The 20,638-nt window shown below is 26.1% G+C and overlaps 1 protein-coding gene across 4 annotated transcripts in view; it reads right to left on the reverse strand.

Annotated features, from left to right (window-relative positions):
- Nucleotides 1–19,786, reverse strand: part of LOC128961903 (transcription factor GATA-3-like) — a 26,147-nt gene extending 6,361 nt beyond the window's left edge. The window contains exons 1-5 of one of the 4 annotated variants that reach the window (XM_054308221.1): nucleotides 19,409–19,786; nucleotides 13,540–13,927; nucleotides 13,382–13,422; nucleotides 9,850–10,002; nucleotides 9,501–9,637 (exon numbers count right to left, since the gene is read on the reverse strand). In XM_054308221.1, the coding sequence (XP_054164196.1) occupies nucleotides 9,501–9,637; nucleotides 9,850–10,002; nucleotides 13,382–13,422; nucleotides 13,540–13,927; nucleotides 19,409–19,730 (1,041 nt within the window). In that variant the 5' untranslated portion in view covers nucleotides 19,731–19,786. Of the gene's footprint in view, nucleotides 1–9,500; nucleotides 9,638–9,849; nucleotides 10,003–13,105; nucleotides 13,928–19,408 lie in introns of all 4 variants that reach the window. The other 3 variants (XM_054308220.1, XM_054308219.1, XM_054308218.1) reach the window with 3 other exon arrangements.
- Between the last annotated feature and the right edge of the window lie 852 nt (nucleotides 19,787–20,638).

The following is a 20,638-nucleotide window of genomic DNA, read 5'->3' on the forward strand; positions in this document are numbered from 1 at the left end:
ATACTGTACTGTATATACCGTTCCTAAAGCACTGGCAAGACTTTAGCCTAATTTACATAATTACATATTGGCTAATGGCTTAGTAATCGCAGTAATTGCCATATATTTATTGTATATAAAAATTTGTTTGACTTTTTACTATACATTGTATTTATTTATATATATATTGAGCCATTCAAATGACTTGAAAAAATTAACGATAATATATTTGATGGCAAACCCCAATCAACAGGTGTGTAATCGCTATATTTTTTTCAGCAATTTTATCATTATAAATATGAACTATTTTTTCAAAATATATATCCTTATAAAAATATTTGCTTTGCATTTCAATGCAAACTAAATTAGAAAATCATTAAAATTATTTGATTCCGGACTTACAATTGAAAAATTTTGAATTCATTACATTGAATAATAAAAATAATTTGAGAAATTATTATTATTATCATTTATTTTTTGAATAAATAAATAATTTTTATTCTAAATGTTTGACTTTAAAGTTATTCAATTTTTCAATTTGTTTTACTATATTATACAGTATATGATATTTATATATATAACAATATATGCATTTTTGTTTGTTTGATTTATTTTACCAAAATTTTACAGTAATTTTTTAAGTACAACTTATAAATAATTTATTTCTTAAATTTTATGTATTTAAAAAAAATTTTAAGTTAAAGTAATTTACTACTTGAAAGCTATTGATTTAAGACACTGTTGTACTAATTGTATCTATAATTTACACCTACAACAAACAAATTTATGACATTTTTTAAAAGTAAAGTTAAAAAACTAAAAATATTATATATTTGTACATATTAATATATTTAAAAAATACTAAAAGTAAAAGTCAATTGATTTTATGGACTCATTTTTGTGTGTCAATAAATTTGAATACATATTTTTCATAGTTTTAAATAAGTCACCGTGTTTTGGACAAATAATAAATTTAATTCATAAAAAATAATATTTATATATATATTAAATATACAGTATATATATATATATTGTATTTATAAAGACATTAATAAAAAACAAGTAATGTATTTATTAAAAATGTATTTATAAAAAAACAAATTATAAAACAATATCTAAATTCACGCTGTTTTACATCCTTTGTATTGAAATTCAATATATTATAAACGTCTATATCATTGTCTAATGGAAAATGTCTATAAATATAATAATGATAAATATAAAACCAAAAAAATATAATTATTGTTACACATCGGCTCATCTGTGATGGCATGTGTCGGATACTTATAATAATATATACAAAAAAAATATTTATAGCATTTCAAAGACATAGAGTCTGAGCGGAGACAGTCACACATGGAAAGTAGCATTTCATATACATTGGTATTTATATATTATTTTTATAGGAAAGGGTGGGAACGACATCCCAGTGCATAATATACCAGGAGAGTGAGTAAAATACAATATAAAAAGAAATTATATCATATCATACAAAATGTTGATAAATGAAAAAATAGTAGTAATTTTATCGGTAAATCATATTATATAGTATTTATGTATTAATAATAGTTTGAATGTAAATGTTAAATAATTTTAGAAATTCAAAATTATTTAATACTGTATATGATATAAACTCTCTTATGCCGATATATAATTAAAAATTTGTAACCATTTATTTATTTATGTATTTTGAAGCAGCAAAAAAATTGTTTAAATATTTAACAATTTATTAACTAACCATAATATTGTATCTACAGTACCAATAATACTGTATTGGGAACAGTCATTGACGGCCTGAACTAATTGCAAAATAGGGTATTTATAAGCCAAAACTCAATGGTCAGGTAGGATAGGTAGTAGCACTTTCTCTCTCAATCAAACAAACACTCAAATGGTAAACTATAGTAAACTATAATACATTATTCACTGACTAACTGCCGGTGCAGATGTTATTATAGCATATCATACATGGCTTATGTATAGTTGTATATTAGTTTTGTTCACCGATGAGATCCCATTATATGTCGACGAGTGTTAATAAGATAGTTAGTAAACGAAACAACAAATTCTCACCAAAAAAATAACATTCAGTCAAAAGAAATTGTTATATGAATTACTTGTGAACAGTGAGTGAGTGAATGCGAGAGAGAGAGAGAGAGAGAGAGAGAGAGAGAGAGAGAGAGAGAGTATTTAACTTAAAAAATTGTGTGTTTTTAAGTGGATTTAAGTCATGTATACAACACTTATCAATACAAACACACATTTACTCATAAACACAACACACGATTAGAAAGAGATTGAGGGGAAAGGTGTCTACACGGCTGGTGCGGGTAAATAGGTTTTAGCCAATGATTAATGATTTTAGTTTTTATTTTAATACTCAATCTCTTCTTCATTCTTCATCATCTTCTTCTTATTTAACACAAGAAAATATATGTTTTTCAATCCCTCTCTCACTTTACACACACACACACTCACTCACTCACTATTGTAGGGCGCGTTCAGCACCGGGATCTCTAGCAACACACACACACACACACAAATATATATATATATACTGTCTTTCTATAAGATTTTTTTCGAAAAATAAAATGCTAACATTTTTTTATATATTTAATTTTTTCTATTTATTTCACTAAAAAATGTGTTTTAAAAATATACCTAAAAATGTGTGTATTTTCACGAAAAAAATTGTTAAAAAACAAAAAATAAATAAATAAATAACTTTCAAAAGCAATTATTAATCAAAATCAATACTGAATTACATTTGTTTTGATATTTATTTATTTTTAAGTCAAGTCATTGAAAAATGAAAGCAAAAGGGGTTTTCATTGGATGTCATTTTAAATGTTTGTTTGTATTTGTGTTTATATAATAATTTTATATTAATGATAGTCAATATTTTGATTAAATGTCACGCAAATTAAACACCCGGTGCTCTGGTATTTACATTAAAACACACACACAAAATATTATACATAATAACTAACCACAAAAAATTCATACACAACTATGATATGGATTATATAATATTTAATTAAAATTTATAATCATCTATCTCTTGGGACTTGAACTTCAAACAAAATTAATTTCATTGACAATACATTAATATATATATATATATACAAACAAACATTAATATTTATAAATGTTATCGCTTTTGGGTCTAAAGTAATAATAATATTAATAATAAACAAATTGATATTTTGAAATATAAATTTTTATTTTTGTTGTTTAATTCCGCACATTAGTTAACACAGCGAAAGACTGTATATTATTATTGATTGATTTTTAAACTAATTAATATTTTTCGCTAATATTTTTGTTGTTATTGTTATTATTATTATTCTTATTATTTTTTGATAGCATAAGAGGAAAAATAGAAATTAATAATTATATACACCAAAAAAAAAGTTATGGGCTATATATTAAATATAAATAAAAAATTAAATACCGGTATATAAAGTGATTGATTATTAATATTAAAATGAATACTGAAATTTTCTTTATTATTTTATTTATATATCAATTTAATTATAAATAATGAAGCGATCCTTTTTTAACGCTATATTGAAAAATGTATTATATTTTTTCTCCATATTTTTTTGTTATAAATTGATTTTTCTCACTCATCTCGTTATGTCTTAAAATGTTTTTTGTTATATAAGTATTAATAATATTATTATTTCTTATATAATATATATGCTATTTTTTTATTTAGAAGTAAAATCCGATTAATTGAATTGAAAATTTTACTTTATTTTTTATCCGGTAATAATAATAATAATTATTATTTCTGCTGTTTTATAAATATTTAGAATTATTTGTTGTTGTTGTATAAATAATAAATTTTGATTAAAAATTAAACTAAATTTTTTGTTTTTGTATACATTTTCTTATGTATACATTATATCAGTATACTGTATATTAAATTACTGTATAATATTGTGAATTTAAATGTATTGATATATTTCAAGAATAACACATATTCTTTATACATAAATATTATGTGTTTTGTCTAAAAGTATTAAATACAGTCATTTCGAGAGCCATTTATTTTTGGCAATAATTTTAGTGGGAAATGGGATGAGACTATGGGATAGTGATAGCGACTAATATGATGATCACTCGGGCACCGGCAGTCTCGCTCTGGCCGTCAATTGAACGCCATTCACAATATGTTTAGTGGCGCCTATGCCTGTAATGTGAGACTTTGCACATGTTTTAGATACATACACAGTGTATAGTAATGTCTATTTCATTGCACTTTACACACACACACGCAGTAATATATAGTGAGAGTGAAATTTTTATATAGATATCTAATACTTGAATTACACATATTTGATGTGCGAAATATTAGATATAAATTATAATATACAGTATATTCCTAATAATAAATATTAATTCCTAATGAGGTGTAACCATAACATAATGTTTGTGCTCAACTGTGTCTGTCCTAATGTCTATGCGATGGTGGCAGTGGTTATCATCGAAACATAAGTTAAATACCAGTGCCTTATTTTTAGATAGCATAAGGTTAGGACACATATCTTGAATTTCTCATTACTTGTATTACACTATGATGTGTATCCTAATCGATGCTATATTATATATATTTATATGAGAAGCCCATAGGAGATCCCATAGACAACACAATGTTATGGCGAGTAATAAATAGCCATTAAAATTGTTATAGCCTTTAATGGTAAGAGAGATTTTAGTAGACATTTATATAGCTTTTAAAATCCATAAAAACAGGTTTAAGGCTATGAAAAGTTGGGCTGACAGAGAAATCAATTTATAATAAATATATCGTGAATACCACTAAATAGCAAAATTGATTGAAAATCTATTAACACAAACACTTATGTTGTTTTGTATTATATAATAGATAACTCTCTCTCTCTCTCTCTCTCTCTGTTTCAAAAAAATAATTTTTTGATGTATTTAGTAATCACTTTTGGGGTATTTATTATTATGATTAAATGCTCCACTATTTTCACATAATATGATACTCTTTTATCAGTTTATTAATGAAAAAATCTCTCTCATGTTTAATATATTTCATATTAAAAATAAACAAATATTAAAAAGATATCATATATTAAAACAACAACTTTTGTTTGTTGTTTGCTTTTGACTGTTGTTGTAGTTGTTGTGAATAAAATAAATTTTTAGCTAAAATAATATAATAATACTGTTATAATAATAATAATAAGTGATATTATGAATGAATCTGTAATCAGACTGCAAAATAATAGTAGATTATTACTTGGATAAGATTTAATCGCTTAAACACTCAGTCACTATACTATACTATACTATTCCTATGAATTTCCTATACCATAGTCTCTAAACATTATATATACACTAAACACAAGTGAGTGTTGATTACAATCTCAATAATATTACAAAAAAAGTTTGCTCTCGTAATAAATAAACAAAAACATATACACAGAAGTTATAGAAAGTCAATGAATGATAATATAATAGATTGAAGACATGATTATTAAATCTAAAATGAAATGAATTTTTTTTAGTTTTATAGTATAAATGACATTAATATTATTATCATTATTATATTTTACTGACATCTCGGATATATTGCTTTATTATTATTGTTGTTTAAAATAATAATAATAATATACAGATCTGATTGTCGCTGTTTTGTACATTGATAGTCATATTAATAACGGTAATATAATTTTTTTAAAAATATTTTTATGATCCAAAAAATCATTGAAAATAATAACATTATTATTTTTATTTTGGCTAAATAAAAGAGATCAAAGATTTATAGTTGAGATTATAAACTAAATGTTTAAAATAATAAAAAAATCACAAATGTTTATATTATTGTATTTATAAATTATCGTGTCTTTAAACTTCTCTATTATTATTTATATAATATAAATATAGGAATTAAAAAAAATAAATAAAACTTTTTATTTTTACAATTTCTGATGCATTCAATTTATATTATATTTAATCATTATTTATAATGTTTTGTTTTATTTTCATACTCTCTCTCTCTTTCTCTCTCTCTCTCTCTCTCTCTCTCTCTCTCTATCTCTCTCACTCACTCATGTATATTGAATGCATAATTTTTCTATTATATTATGAAATATAATATTAAAAAATTAACAAATAATGAATAATGATAATAATAATAATAAGAAAACTAATGATAATAATAATATTCAAATTATTAAGTATCAGTTAAATAAAAATAAATAAAAATAATTATTTATTTTTAATTTTTCTATTTGTATTTTAATATTAGGGTTAATGTTTTCATTTAATAATTTTAAGCAAACAATCTATGATATAGCTGTAGTATATATATGAGATACTATGGAAATATTATATTATATATATATTATAATTATTAAGAAAATATTTGAGCACTGGTATGCCATAAATGCCGATTCACATTAGTTACATAGTTGAAGTATTTTTCACGAAAAATATTTGTGGGTTTACACAACAATCACCAAAAAAATACAAACCAAAAATAAACCGACACAAAGTTAACAGTAATTTTCAAAAACTCAACTACAAAGCTGTTTATTATAATAATAAAAATGAAATACAATCATATTTTACTCGTTAAATAAAATCAATGCAATACTAATTTAATACACTAAATAAAAAAACCAAAAGAAAAAAAAATTATTGAAAGCCCGGAGCCATAAATGGTTTGTTAATAGCATATAAACAAAACATAAGAGAAAAAATATTGTAAAATAAAAACCATTGATTTAAAAGAATATATTTATTATTATAAAATACTATTTGTTAATAGTATGCTCTCTAATACATTGTATTTTTCAAATGATAATTGTGTGTTGAATGCAATTATTATAATTATGATTATTATTATCAAAATGTTTTATTTATTATTTTATACCTTATAAGCTCTCTCTCTCTCTCTCTCTCTCTCTCTCTCTCTCTCTCTCTCTCTCTCTTTAAGAATAACTAATATTTATTTAACAAATTTTATAGGATATGTACTTATTATATAAGAGAAAATAATAGTGTAATCAATGGTTTGTTTGGTTTGTTGTTTAATATTAAAACATATTTATTTTGGTATTGCATTATAAAAACACCGTACATTCAAAAAGTAAATATAATGTTGTTTTATATTTTATATTATAATAAAATGAGAGCAAAACAAAGTAACAAAAAAAATTATTTATGCAATTATTGGCAATTTTTCAAATATATATTTATAATATAATGAAAAAAACTAGGAATATAATAAGTTTTTGGTAAAATTATTCAAAATATTTTCAAATATTTTAATTGAAGTCAAATAGTTTTGTATAAAAATAGCATTTATTGCATTTATATAAATAAAGTTTATAATTGTGTCTAAAATAAATTTTAATTAATTTTATAATGAGTCATCGTAATTTTAATTTAAAATACTATATTTATATAACAAAAAAAACACTAATATATTAGATATTTTTAATATTTTAATTTTCAGTTATTTAGCAAAAAATAAAAAATAATTTGCAACTTATATCAAGCGAAAAACTATTTAATGACTTAATTTATATGAGATTTATATACAGTATTTTATATATATAGCCTGCGAACAGTCAAATCTGAACTAATAACTAGTTTTTAAATGTCATTTGAAAATTACATTTATTTTTATTAGATATAATATTTTTAATTTGCGATTTTAATGCATTTCTAATATTTTTATAAAATATTTAACTGAAAAATTAGTTTTATATATATAATATATAATTCCTATAGATTTTTTTTCAATTGACAAATCATTTTAAATCATTTATTTGAAAAAAAGATTTCAATAAAACTATTTTATCTGTATATACAGTATATATGTGTGTGTTTTTAGCCATAAGTAATAAATAATTAAAATTAATACAAAAATTAAAAGTAATAAAAAAAATTCACATTAAGTGATAATAAATATGTTATTAATTTATATTCATTTTAACTCAAGGATTTGTGTGTAATTTTCAATGACTGACAATTAATATATTTTTTTTTGGTGAAGAGTTAATAAATAAATAACAATTTTATAAATATATTAAGAGACACAACAGATCACATGAATGTTATTGAAAAATATATTTAATTTTGGCAAAAATACTACAATTTTTTTAGTTATATATATGTGTGTGAGTATTTATAATATAAGATACATTAAGGTATATTATGATATCTGTTAATAAATTTTAATAAAAGATGATAGCAAACACCATTCAATACATACGTATACGTTATTATTATTATTAAAATATTACTGTACTTTCAATATTACTTAGAATATTGAGAAAATAATATACAGTATATAAATATATTGCTATCAACAAAAAAATGTGTTCACTATTTTGAATACTAATTAAGCAAAATCTCTATAAAACTAGTGTAGTGTTGTATTTCTATATATATATATATATATATATATATATATATATATATATATATATATATATATATATAATACATATACTAGTATTTTATAAGTGTTTTTATACATTAATCTGTGTTATCTCAGGTGATATCATTTTGAAAAGAAACTCTCAAAAAGTTAAGTAAATTACTTTGAAAAATGTGACATCAATTTTAAATTAATAGCTAAATAACGTTATTTAATATAATAAAATAAAAAATAAAATAATGACTACACTATAACATCATGAGCTGACAATTTAGACATAAGAAAAATTGTTATCACTTATGCAATAAGTAAATTAAAAAAGAAATAATAATAATTATTATTATTATGATTTTTAAAAGAAAAATCACAATTAAATGCTTATTTAAAAAAAAAGTTTTATGGATTAGGGGAGGAATCTTCAACACTTGACCTAACACACACACACACACACACACACACACACACACACACACACACACACACACACACACACACASACACACACACACAGTGTTTCTCATTTGCCAACACTTTATATTTTGAAACTCTAATTTTTGCCTAATATTTAATTTTCTCGGTTTAGAGTAAGTATGTGTTGAAAAATATTAAATCAATAGTATTTTTATGCCAAACAAAAATCTTAATTTTATTTTTTTTTTTAATTTTATTTCTTTTCTGAGCCCAAGAATCTCTTCGAAGAGAGAGAAGAGGGATATATAAGACAAAAGTATTATTATATATGATTTGGTGCCTATTTTTACGGCCACTACAAGTATTTCGTGCCTTTCCTTAATGACCTGAAAGCACTTTTTCGTGCTTTCAAAAGTCGTGTATATTTTAATAAATGGCATCAAAAAAAACTTGTTGTTATATTATTGCTATGTGTTGTGTCTATCGGTTGTGCGCTAATATACACAAAAATTTTGTTTTTTATTTTATTTTGCTAAGCGTTTGGCAATAATAAGTCCATAACGTTTATATGGGATGCAAGCGTTTATAAAAGCGAGCATTGGATTGGGATGTATATGTGTGGATAGGGATAAATAAATATATATATATATATACAGTACTTTACTGTCTTTATGAGACTTACATTATGTAGTTTGTAGTATAGACCGCATGCATTGCATACGGGTTCTCCCTGATGATTACGGCGCCATAGGGTCGTAGTGGTTGTCTTACAATTGGCACAACTGGTCCCAGCGCGACGTGCAGCAGACTGTATCACATGTATGATGTTGTTGTCGTTGTCGTTGTCGTCATATGGGGTGATTGGGAACGGGAGGTCACCATTAAAGATGATGGCATAGTAGTAGAGTGTAGAAAGGAGGAAAGTGATGAGAGATAAAACATAATTTTTTTAGTAAAATATGCTTTAATTAGACGACAAAATGTGTGCTAATTTTTGTTGTTGTTGTCTCAGTATATTATGTTAAAAAAATGACTTACAAGTCGTCTCTTAGGTTTGATGAGCGGCCTATTCTGACCGTTCATCTTGTGGTAGAGCCCGCACGCGTTGCACAAGTAGTGTCCGGTGCCATCCCTGCGCCATAAGGGCGTTGATGTCGCGCCACAGTTAACGCACTCTCGACCTTCTTTGAGATCAATTGTATTGTCGAAGTTTTCGTTTGTTTGTTTGTTTGGATCAAATGATAATTATCACACCATAAAAGATTGGATATATATGGATATCATGAGATCATTGATGATAGTTTAGTTGGTTGGTTGGTTCAGAGGTAAGGAATAATATATGTGTAAAAAAAGGGAGAAAGAAAAAAAACAAATATAAGTAAAACAATGATTACAAACAATGATAATAATAATAAGTTAGAGTACACACAAAACTGATACATATATAATAACAATAATAATAACTAAAAAATAACAGTTAATATATACTATAAAATATATTCAATGCTTTAAATTATATGGTTTAGGAGCTGTTTATAAAACATATTAAATAATATATGGAGCTGTTGTTGATTTATTAAATCACATGCTATTAGTCTGTATTTGATTTTTTATTTTATTTTATTTATTTATTTATTTTTTGTTATCCTATCCCTCTATATATCCCTATCCTCTAACACTATACACGATCTGTAAAAGTGTCTGATCTCTTGGCGCTTAATAATAATAATATGATATAATTTTCATAAATAATATTCACAAAACATTAATATATAATATAATACTATAAATAATCTGATTTATATAGCCATCCATGAAATGCTTGTTTGTAATCATGGGGACAGCCAAGTTTTACACGACTCGATAGATTGTTAGTTAATAATAATAATAATATCTGTAATATTTTTTTTAATAAATAATTTGTTTTATATTTCATCTCAAAAACTAACTACTCATATCTCAATACTCTATCAAAACTATTAGAGTTGGCAACTATATTAAAAAAAGTCTGTATTTGTTTTTAAGGCCTAATTTGTTTAGTAATTTTTGGCGCAATTAATGATTACCCCTCTATTTATTATTATTATATAATATAATATCTGATTTTAAAAAACGATAATTTAAAATATAACACTAACAAAAACAGCTCTTAGTTTTTTTCTCACTCATATTATTTATAAATGTGATATAATATTATTTAAATTATACTACTAATAATATTGTAATATATTATATTTATATAATGTGTGTTATATGGTATGTTAAAGGTTACTGATAGATATTATTAGAAGTAAAAAAAATGCATTCAAAAAAGCTTATCATTGAAAACAATCAAAAGCAAAGTGCTATTATTATTATTATTTATAAATTTATAACACAATATATTGTATATCGTAATGTTATATAAAATTTACAAAAATAAACAGTAATCATAATAATAGTGATTATTATTATTAGTATATTATGGTTAGCATTAAGAGGTATTAGTTATTTAGTATAACAGTTTTTTTTGACAAATAAAGGATAGGTTTTTTTCAGGAAAATGCAAATATAAAACATAAAAAACTATAGTTTTTTTATTAATGCATAGCACATCATAATTATGATTAGAGCCTCTAATCGCCATAGCATTAGCACCAAATCCATGAGTAAAATATATGACATACCATAGAATTAGGGGATATACTGTATTGTTGGCGTTATATTATAGGGAGAAAGGTATTAGTATAATAAGCTATATTATGTATGTGTTATATATATAAAAGTCTATCTCTATTATAGTTTAAATATTAATAAGTTGTTACATGTTTTTTATGGGCAAATGATTTATGGCTTACTATTGACTCAAAATGTATAGTATTTTGGCTGTGTATACGATATTATGTATGTTATATGTATGCACACTATGATTGACTCTTATGGGATGAAACAAAACAACAAAAATGTTTTAAAATTAATGATTTATTTCTCATTAAGTGGTTTTTTAGTATTAATAATTATAATTATTAATTTTTTTTAATATACTAAAGTAGAATCCTATTAAATTAAGTTTTTATATGTATCTTTTAATTTTATGTGTTGTTTATGATTTATATATATATATATATTGCCTTTTTTGAAATAAATAAAAATATATTTAAAAATTCCAATTTTTTGTAATATAATATATACATATGCGATGACCATAATTGTAACAATTTTCCTATTTTTTGTCTGTGTAAACATATAGATAGTAAATATTGTAATAATAATAATAATATTTTGTTTTTCATATAACATTAGACTGTATTTTACATGTACTGTATTACGCCATTGATTTAGATTTAGTTAAAAAAGACATACAATTTTTTTTAATCATTTGTTGCTTCATTAATATTATTGGATGTGCAATAGTAATCGTATAGATTATAATACTGTATATATATATATAATTTTACAGTTAGTTTAGTGAAAAATTGCTTACTGTCTTTGAAAATGGGGTTATGAGACACAAATATACATATATTTATAACGTATATGCTGTATATATATAACATACCTGTGTGTGTGTGTTGTTATCTCATAAATTTTGCTAATGATAAATAAGTAATACTTGAGTTGAATTGTGTATTAGATTTATTTGTCGAGTTTATTGGGTTTGCGTGTGTGTGTGTGTGTGTGTGTGTGTGTGTGTGTGTGTGTCTTATATATATTTTTTAAAATAAAATCTAAACTTAAATTACGATATAAAAAATAAAAATAAAATTTCTAATGTGTATATAAATGTGATGTTTAACCGATATTTTTTTCTAAAACAGCATTTGATAGTATACTTTTTTTCTATGCTATGATTACTCTACTATTGTATGAAAAAAAATCATAAATATAGTATTGTTCAGCACATATACATACAAAAATAGTCAAATATATAGATAGCTATTAACTTATAAAAAATCACAGCACAGTTGGAATCAATACTAGATTTGAGATTAAATTATATTACATTAGTGGCACTGGTATTACATTTAAAAAAATGAATTTCCAACTGTTATTCTCACCATTAAATTTAATAATTAGTTTGCTTTTCAAATGACACAATTATTTGTATACTAATTACTAATAATCTTTATATATTAGACATATTTGGTTAGTTAGTGATAGTAATATTGGTTAATATATTTAGCATTAATTAGTATGCAATAAATGAGTGAATGAGTAAGTGATTAATGTGTTTGAGAGAGTGAGTGAATGAGTGTTAATAATAGCGATTAGTGTATAGTTTGTGTGTGTGTTTTGTGGTGCGCTTACCGGCGCTGGACCTTCCCTTAGTCCTCTGTTTGTTGTGCTGACCTGAGTTACCGGAGCTGTTCATGGATTTGGAGCTAAGCAATGACGATGCGCTGTGATGGGAGTGATGGCTATAACCGTATGGAGAGCCGGCATTGACAGTGCCGGACGTTGGCGATCCGACACCGCCGGAGCCGACATATGGTGAGGGATAGTAGGGATTGATTGACGACGTATGATATGAATGGTGTGCGCTCTGATTAATGCCGGGCGAGAAGTTTGCTGAACTACTCGTACCTTCTCGTGGTTTACTACTCGTGCAGTTCGTTAAGGCCGATCCCAGGGATGTGATCATATTGTGATGAGTGGCTGCGTTCACAAAATACGGCTTCATTTCACTGCCGACACCACCCGCTACTGATGACAATGTGTCCGAACCGATGCTGCACGCGATGGCCGCCTGTGAGCTACTACTGGCGCTGCCACTCGCAAAATCGTTGCCGAGTGAGTTACCGGAATGACCACCATTGGCCTGTGAACTGCCCGACGCAGAACCGCTTCCACCGGATACTGTGTCAGGTGTGGCGTCTTTCGGTGGCGTCGGAGGAAAACTGAACAAATGTGGACTAGAATGCGACTGTGCCGCCGACCCGTGTGCTGAAACGTCCATTCCCGCTGGACTCGAGTGATGGACCGCTCCCTTAGCGGCCGCACCAAACCAATTGGCACCCGACGGATGATGAGCCGGGTGAGGCACCATTGGTGACTTGCCGTCGGCTGAGATCCATGGATGCAATGGACTGGGAAAGTGTGGCCGATATACCCCACCGTTAGTCATACGAGCTATCATTTAATAAAAAGATAAATAAATAACCAATTATTAAACTGTATGTGCGATAATATATTTATTGTATATAACAGTCCAAATCTATATATTATTTCATGTCTTTTACAGCTAATAGCTTAAGGGATAGTTGACTGTATTTTATTAATTTCATGTATATAAATATAATAATTATCTTTATATAAATTATCTACATATATAAATAGATATCAATTAACAAATTTAAAATTATTTTATTGTTTTTTTTTTGTTTCTTTGTTTTGGTTTAGTGTTAAAAATTGTGTACACAAACACCCTTTTGTATGCAAACAACCAAAAAATTTGTTTAATTTATTAATCGATTGCTTTATCGATTGACTTGCAGTCAAACAAATTAATAATAAAAATTAAATTGAAACAAAATTATATTAAATTTTCTCGCATTTTGTAATAAATGCAATAAATTATGCATAGAATTAAATGTTATGCAAATACAGGATATATCTGAAAAAAAGGTTTTTATAGCAATATTTTTTAATTATCATATAAACAGATACTATAGAAATATATTTTATTACATTTATTTATGCCAATTTTCTATATAATTTTTTATTATGTAGAAAATACTTTATTAATCAACACAAATATAATATATAATATATAAATATTATTAATTAATTAGTTTATTTTAATAATTACTATGTTTTTTAAATATATCTAATATCAAGATATTCGGATATTTGGGTTTCAGAGAGAAAAAAATACAACAAAAATATTATATTAAAAGATTTATGAATTATTATTGAGTTTATGATCTTTAGCTCATTTATTGCGATATTTAAGGCATAAAATAAGTCAAAAATTTATAATATCTTTCTTTTTTGTAAAGAAAAAAATGCTATTTAATTGAGTTGATATAACTTTTCTCTCTCTCTTTCTTAAAAACTTTTTTGATCTCTAATATAGATAGCCTTCAGGGCACTGGTATTTAACGCATATACTATACTCATATTTAATATCTGAATATATACAGCACAGACATTACAAGAGAGAGAGAGAGAGAGAGAGAGAGAGAGAGAGAGAGCCGATACTCGGGAACAATGCTCCCTCCCATTCATATATAAATACAAAGTGACTTAAATAATATGTAAAACTATTAGATATCTCACAAACAGATAATGTTTTTTTGTTGTTACAAAAGATTATATTTGCAAATATAATTGATTATATAATCACAAATTAGCGGTTCATTGCCAAATGTGTAGTACTGTACTGTATTTTCTGTTATGAATATCTAAAAAATTATTTTTTTTAAATCACAACTTTTTTATGATATATCATTAATTGAAAAAATCTAGTTATTTCAACGATGAATGGGTTATTGAATGAAATAAATGTTATGATAATTAGATGATTTAACTGACGAGACTTTAGATAACAGTCCAACTCATTATACTGTATAACTAAAGCACTTATCAATGTTTTTTTGTGTAATAAATAAGATTTTAATAAATTAACAACCATTTAGTTCACCATTTATTTAGTAATATATATCTTTAAATCATTATTAATCTCTCTCTCTCTCTCTCTCTCTCTCTCTCTCTCTCTCTCTCTCTCTCTCTCTCTCTCTTGCATTACTATTATTATAATTAAATTTAATTAAATTTTATTTTAGTCTGGACTCTAATTACATAATATTGAAAATTTTGAATTTTTATAAAAAATATTTAAAATTATATCAAATGTATTTTTTTATAAATTGTATAAAATTTCAATTTTGCTTTTTGGTGTCAAATCTGGTACAATCTTACCAAATAAGTGCAAAATAACTCTATGTGTCTTAAAATTATATAAGAGATGAGACATTAGTAAAATTTTGTGGTTTTTAGGTTAAAATTTAAAGAGAGATTTGTGAAAAATTAATACTGAGTTTAGCAGACAATTTTTGAGTGAGTGAGTGAGTGAGTGAGTGAGTGAGTGAGTGAGTGAGTGAGTGAGTGAGTGAGTGATACATGAAATATATAGTATCACATCATATATATATATATGTGATGTTTAGCCGCTCACAGTATGGTGTCATACATATCGTGGTATATATGGTAAGGCATCGGCGTGTGGCCCATATTTTGCAGGCATTTCCATATTATACAAAGTACTGTATATGTAATACAGTACTAGCATTACATGACACTATGGCACTGGTCCGCTGGAAAGGGCACTGGTATTTAGAGTGTCTTAAAATAAGATACCCATTCAGTCATAATATGTTTTTGCAGTCTAATGTAACACTAAATTATTTGGGTGTAAATGTTTTGCTCAGTTATGTCTTTGCACTCGGGTTTCTGTCTTTCAATTTTTTTTTACTTTTACAAACATATAACTCGACCGGAAAATTGTAAAAATGAAAAATGTTTGAAAAGTGTGTATATATATACTATATATATAACTAACTAACTTTCCCCTATGGTGTGACACTGTTTATTCACTTAATTTTATGTCACATATGAAATGCTTTACCGTTTCTTTTTCTTTTAGTGATGACCCCTAACACCGACACATTGTTGTCGAGAGTGTAATTGAATTTTGAGAAATTTAAGACATTTTTATTTTTTTAAAAAAATAACAATTACAATAATAATAATACTTTTTCAGTTATACAGTATAGTAATAATAAAAATAATAAGATTTATTTTTCTGGTGGCAAACACAATAACTACACTTATTTGTTGATAACTAACTATCCGAGAGAAACAATTAGGATTATCCCAGTGTTCGGGCATATGGCTTGTTATATGGTGTGTGTGTGTTTGAAACAGTCAGTACTCACGATTTGAATAGTTTTGTGCATTACTACATGAGAGAGAGAGAGAGAGAGAGAGAGAGAGAGAGAGAGAGAGAGAGAGAGAGAGAGAGAGAGAGAGAGAGAGAGAGAGAGAGAGAGAGAGAGAGAGAGAGAGAGAGATGGTATATGAATCTGGTTTTTCGCAATTTCAACCAATTTTGACAGTCAGGGCGGTTAGCCTTTGGCTTTAAATGTGTTAAATCTATTGCAACTTTACGTTTGAATTATGATTTCAAATCTACCAAATTAGCACAATTGCATAGATATATCATATGTAATAACTCTTATATATATTGTATAATAAATATAATACTATATTCATTGCTATATATATTATAAATTGCTAACCAATTTAGAAAAATATATGATTCATTCACTTGTTTTATGATATAAATGTGTTTAAACAGTAGAGAGAAAAAAGCTATTTTTGTTTTGTTGCTATAACATTGAAGATATATCTATAATAATAATACTAATAAAAATAAAACATACACTCATACTGTTTAAATGTATTGGTATTATATATAATATAAATACTGTATATGAGTGACTATTTTCAAATATAAAATACATAAACACAACTCAATGTCAAGAAAATGAAATTTTTGCTCATTTTTATAGAAAATAATATCACATTTATGTATATATATATATAAAATAGATAATACTTTTACAATTCACTTATGAGATAATGCTTTTACTGTAAAATAAAAAAATCTTATGGTATCTCTCTCTCTTTCTCTCTCTCTCTCTCTCTCTTTCATAGATATAATCAACTTCTGGTGTTTTTATTTTCGGTGTTTCCCATCATATCAATGGTTAGATATCTGATCTCTCACTATATATAAGATTCTTTGCCCAGAACTATGACTTGCGATAAGAGACAAGATTTTTTGTTACTATTATACATACATTTTTTTGTTAGTACACTCTTTTTATTATAAAAATAGTGTATTATATTTGTTTTAAACTTGATTTGTTTGTTGTGTGCATAAAATAAAATTAAAAAAAACAAAATGTGTTTTGATATTACTTATGAAAATTCTGGTCCATAACTCACTTAAATTTTTTTATGTATATCTATATATGTATACAGTATATTTATGCACTAGAATATGACCAACAATCGCTAGTATAACTTATATGATATCTGTAAAATTATCTCTCTCTCTCTCTCTCTCTCTCTCTCTCTCACACACACACACACACACACACACACACACACAATCTATAATAATACAATGAAATTGATTTACACTCTCCTATGATTTGTTTGATTATATATTATATACATAACTTATATATAATACTGTATATACTAAACACAGGTATTACACAAATCAACTAAAGGTTAATTTCTGTGTCTTTTTCTCTCTATCTCTATATTTATATAACTAAATACAGTAAATAAGTTATGTAAGGCTATAGTGTTATGTTTTTTTTGATGTCAATAATAATAATAATAGCATATCTAATAAAAATAGCTATAAAATAATGAATACTTTTAGTGGTGGTGTCTGTCAAAGCCCAGGCATACTAAACATTATAACAAAACAAACACATATTCAATCACTTTGTGTATGTGTTTGTCTATGGTATGCCTTGAGCCCAGTGCTAGTCAAATAAATCTCATCTATATTTAATGATTGACCGCACTGGTAGATCATTACAGGAGAGAGAGAGAGAGAGAGAGAGAGAGAGAGAGAGAGAGAGAGCACTGTTAGTCCTGGTTAGCCCTCACCATGTAGTTTGAAGCGCTGGTGTTATATTTAATTTATGGTTGTCAGTCATACAAACAGTGCCTTAAATAGCAAATTTGATGGACATGTTAAATGGCAACACTATGTGGCCGATGGGCGCACACACACACACCACCACCACCATCACTACCCATACCCACGATACATACTGGTGCAAAACGGGCTGGCCATCAAACTTGATGCCTTTCCCCGAGACAATATTGCACTTATAATGTGTGCATAATAGCCATCAAAAAATGCAAACTACTTATGTTTTGTTATGCACACAACATAATACAATACATTGTATATATTGTTTGCTTATATACAAGTGATTTGATGGACACAAATACATGTGCCGTACGTACGCCCAGATATATACCGATGCAAAACGGCTTATAAATAGTTATTATTATTTATTATTATTTAGTCTCCTAATGTTTGACTTTTAAGCTTTTAAAATACTTTTATATTATGATTATTATTATTGCTATTATTTGTATATTTATTTGTATATACATTTTTAACTCAGTTTTTATATTCATCTCAAACACAATACACTACAATTGTTAGGTTGTATGCAAACCTCTTATATTATGTTTATAAATATATTTAGCTGTCTTATCATTATTTTACTTTGAAACATATTATTATTGCTATTTATAAAATCAATCGATTACTTAATATAAGTTTTTATTTAACTTTATACCCCTTTTAAAATATTAATAAAATAATTGAATATTATATATATATACTGTATAAACATCTATCTGTAAACTAATATCTTATTTTTATTAATGAATCTAAAGGCAACTCAATATCATAGGACAAAAATTATAGGGACTGCGGGTGTGTATTATATGTATGTGATGTGTGTGTGTTTTGTTTGGGATGTCATATATTATATAAAAAATTCAAACCTCTCTTATGTAAACTATTTTCCTGTAGCTGATCGCTGGTATTTCTGGCCATCGAGTTGGCCGAACTCATGGCATTTAGATGATGCAGATGATGATGATGTGAACTCATGGATGACATGCCGGGCGGCGGTAACAGTGTGGTCACGTGATGATGGGGTGATGAGAACACTTGGCTATTGGTGTGTCCCTGGACAACACCCGACGTCTGCATATGACCGCCCGGTGTGTCGCCAATTTGTACGTTATGGTGATGCTGGTGATGATTCTGTGCCACCAGATCTTGAAGGCTGAACTGATCCGACAGCGTGTCCATCATTATCATATGATAATCAATTGTCACTTAATATTATGAAACAACAACAAAAAAATGCAAAAAAATGCTTCACTAATAAAATTTAGTGAAAGTTTTTTTTATGTTAAGTTGAAAATTTTAAATCAATATTTGTCTCATCAAATCATTTACATTAACACATCGTGTCTTTAAATGAGATAATAACAAATCGATTGATCTTACAATCAGATTCTCTTGAAGTTTATCATTCAATATAATGGTTCACTGAATCTGATAGTCAAACAATTAATAAGATTATAATTATTATTATCGTAACTATTGTTATCACATAATAATTATAGATATAATAAGTGATACATATAATAAAACACAAGTGTCATTAAAAAACTTGTAGTCAATACACAAATAAAATATAATTTGTAAACAAATATATATATCAATCAATCAGCAAATTCTTGATAATTACAGTAAATAAAAATCGGGAGATATTTTCAGTGCACATATGATATGAATTTTTCATCAGAGATATATCGCTGCACTCAGAGATAGAGAGTGTACTGTATATATGTCTGTCTTTATATGCGCTCTGCGTGTATGTGCCGTACAAAATGTTGTGTATATCTGTGCCTACCAGTGCTTTTTCCCAAAACCAACACACTATCCTCACAGCACAGTTGACTGACTGTACGGCTTAGTTATGGTCTGTGTGCTTATCGCTTGGAGTATGGAGAGAGAGAGAGGAAACACCTACCAATTCATAGCACTGTTAACATTCATAATCTTGTCTCCAATGTTATCTGACTTGAGGTGTGGCTATCGTATCTTATGGGTTGTTCCCCTACCACGAGCTCCGGCACCAGACAAGCGCACCGACCAAAACCATTGGACTACCAGTTCGAGAGGATAGTTGTGTTTTTAAACAATTCGTTGTTCACTTA

Source organism: Oppia nitens, unplaced genomic scaffold (genome assembly GCF_028296485.1).
Source record: "Oppia nitens isolate AA-2021 unplaced genomic scaffold, nextdenovo-longstitch-racon4-pilon3 scaffold5_pilon_pilon_pilon, whole genome shotgun sequence".
Classification (NCBI taxonomy): domain Eukaryota; kingdom Metazoa; phylum Arthropoda; class Arachnida; order Sarcoptiformes; family Oppiidae; genus Oppia; species Oppia nitens.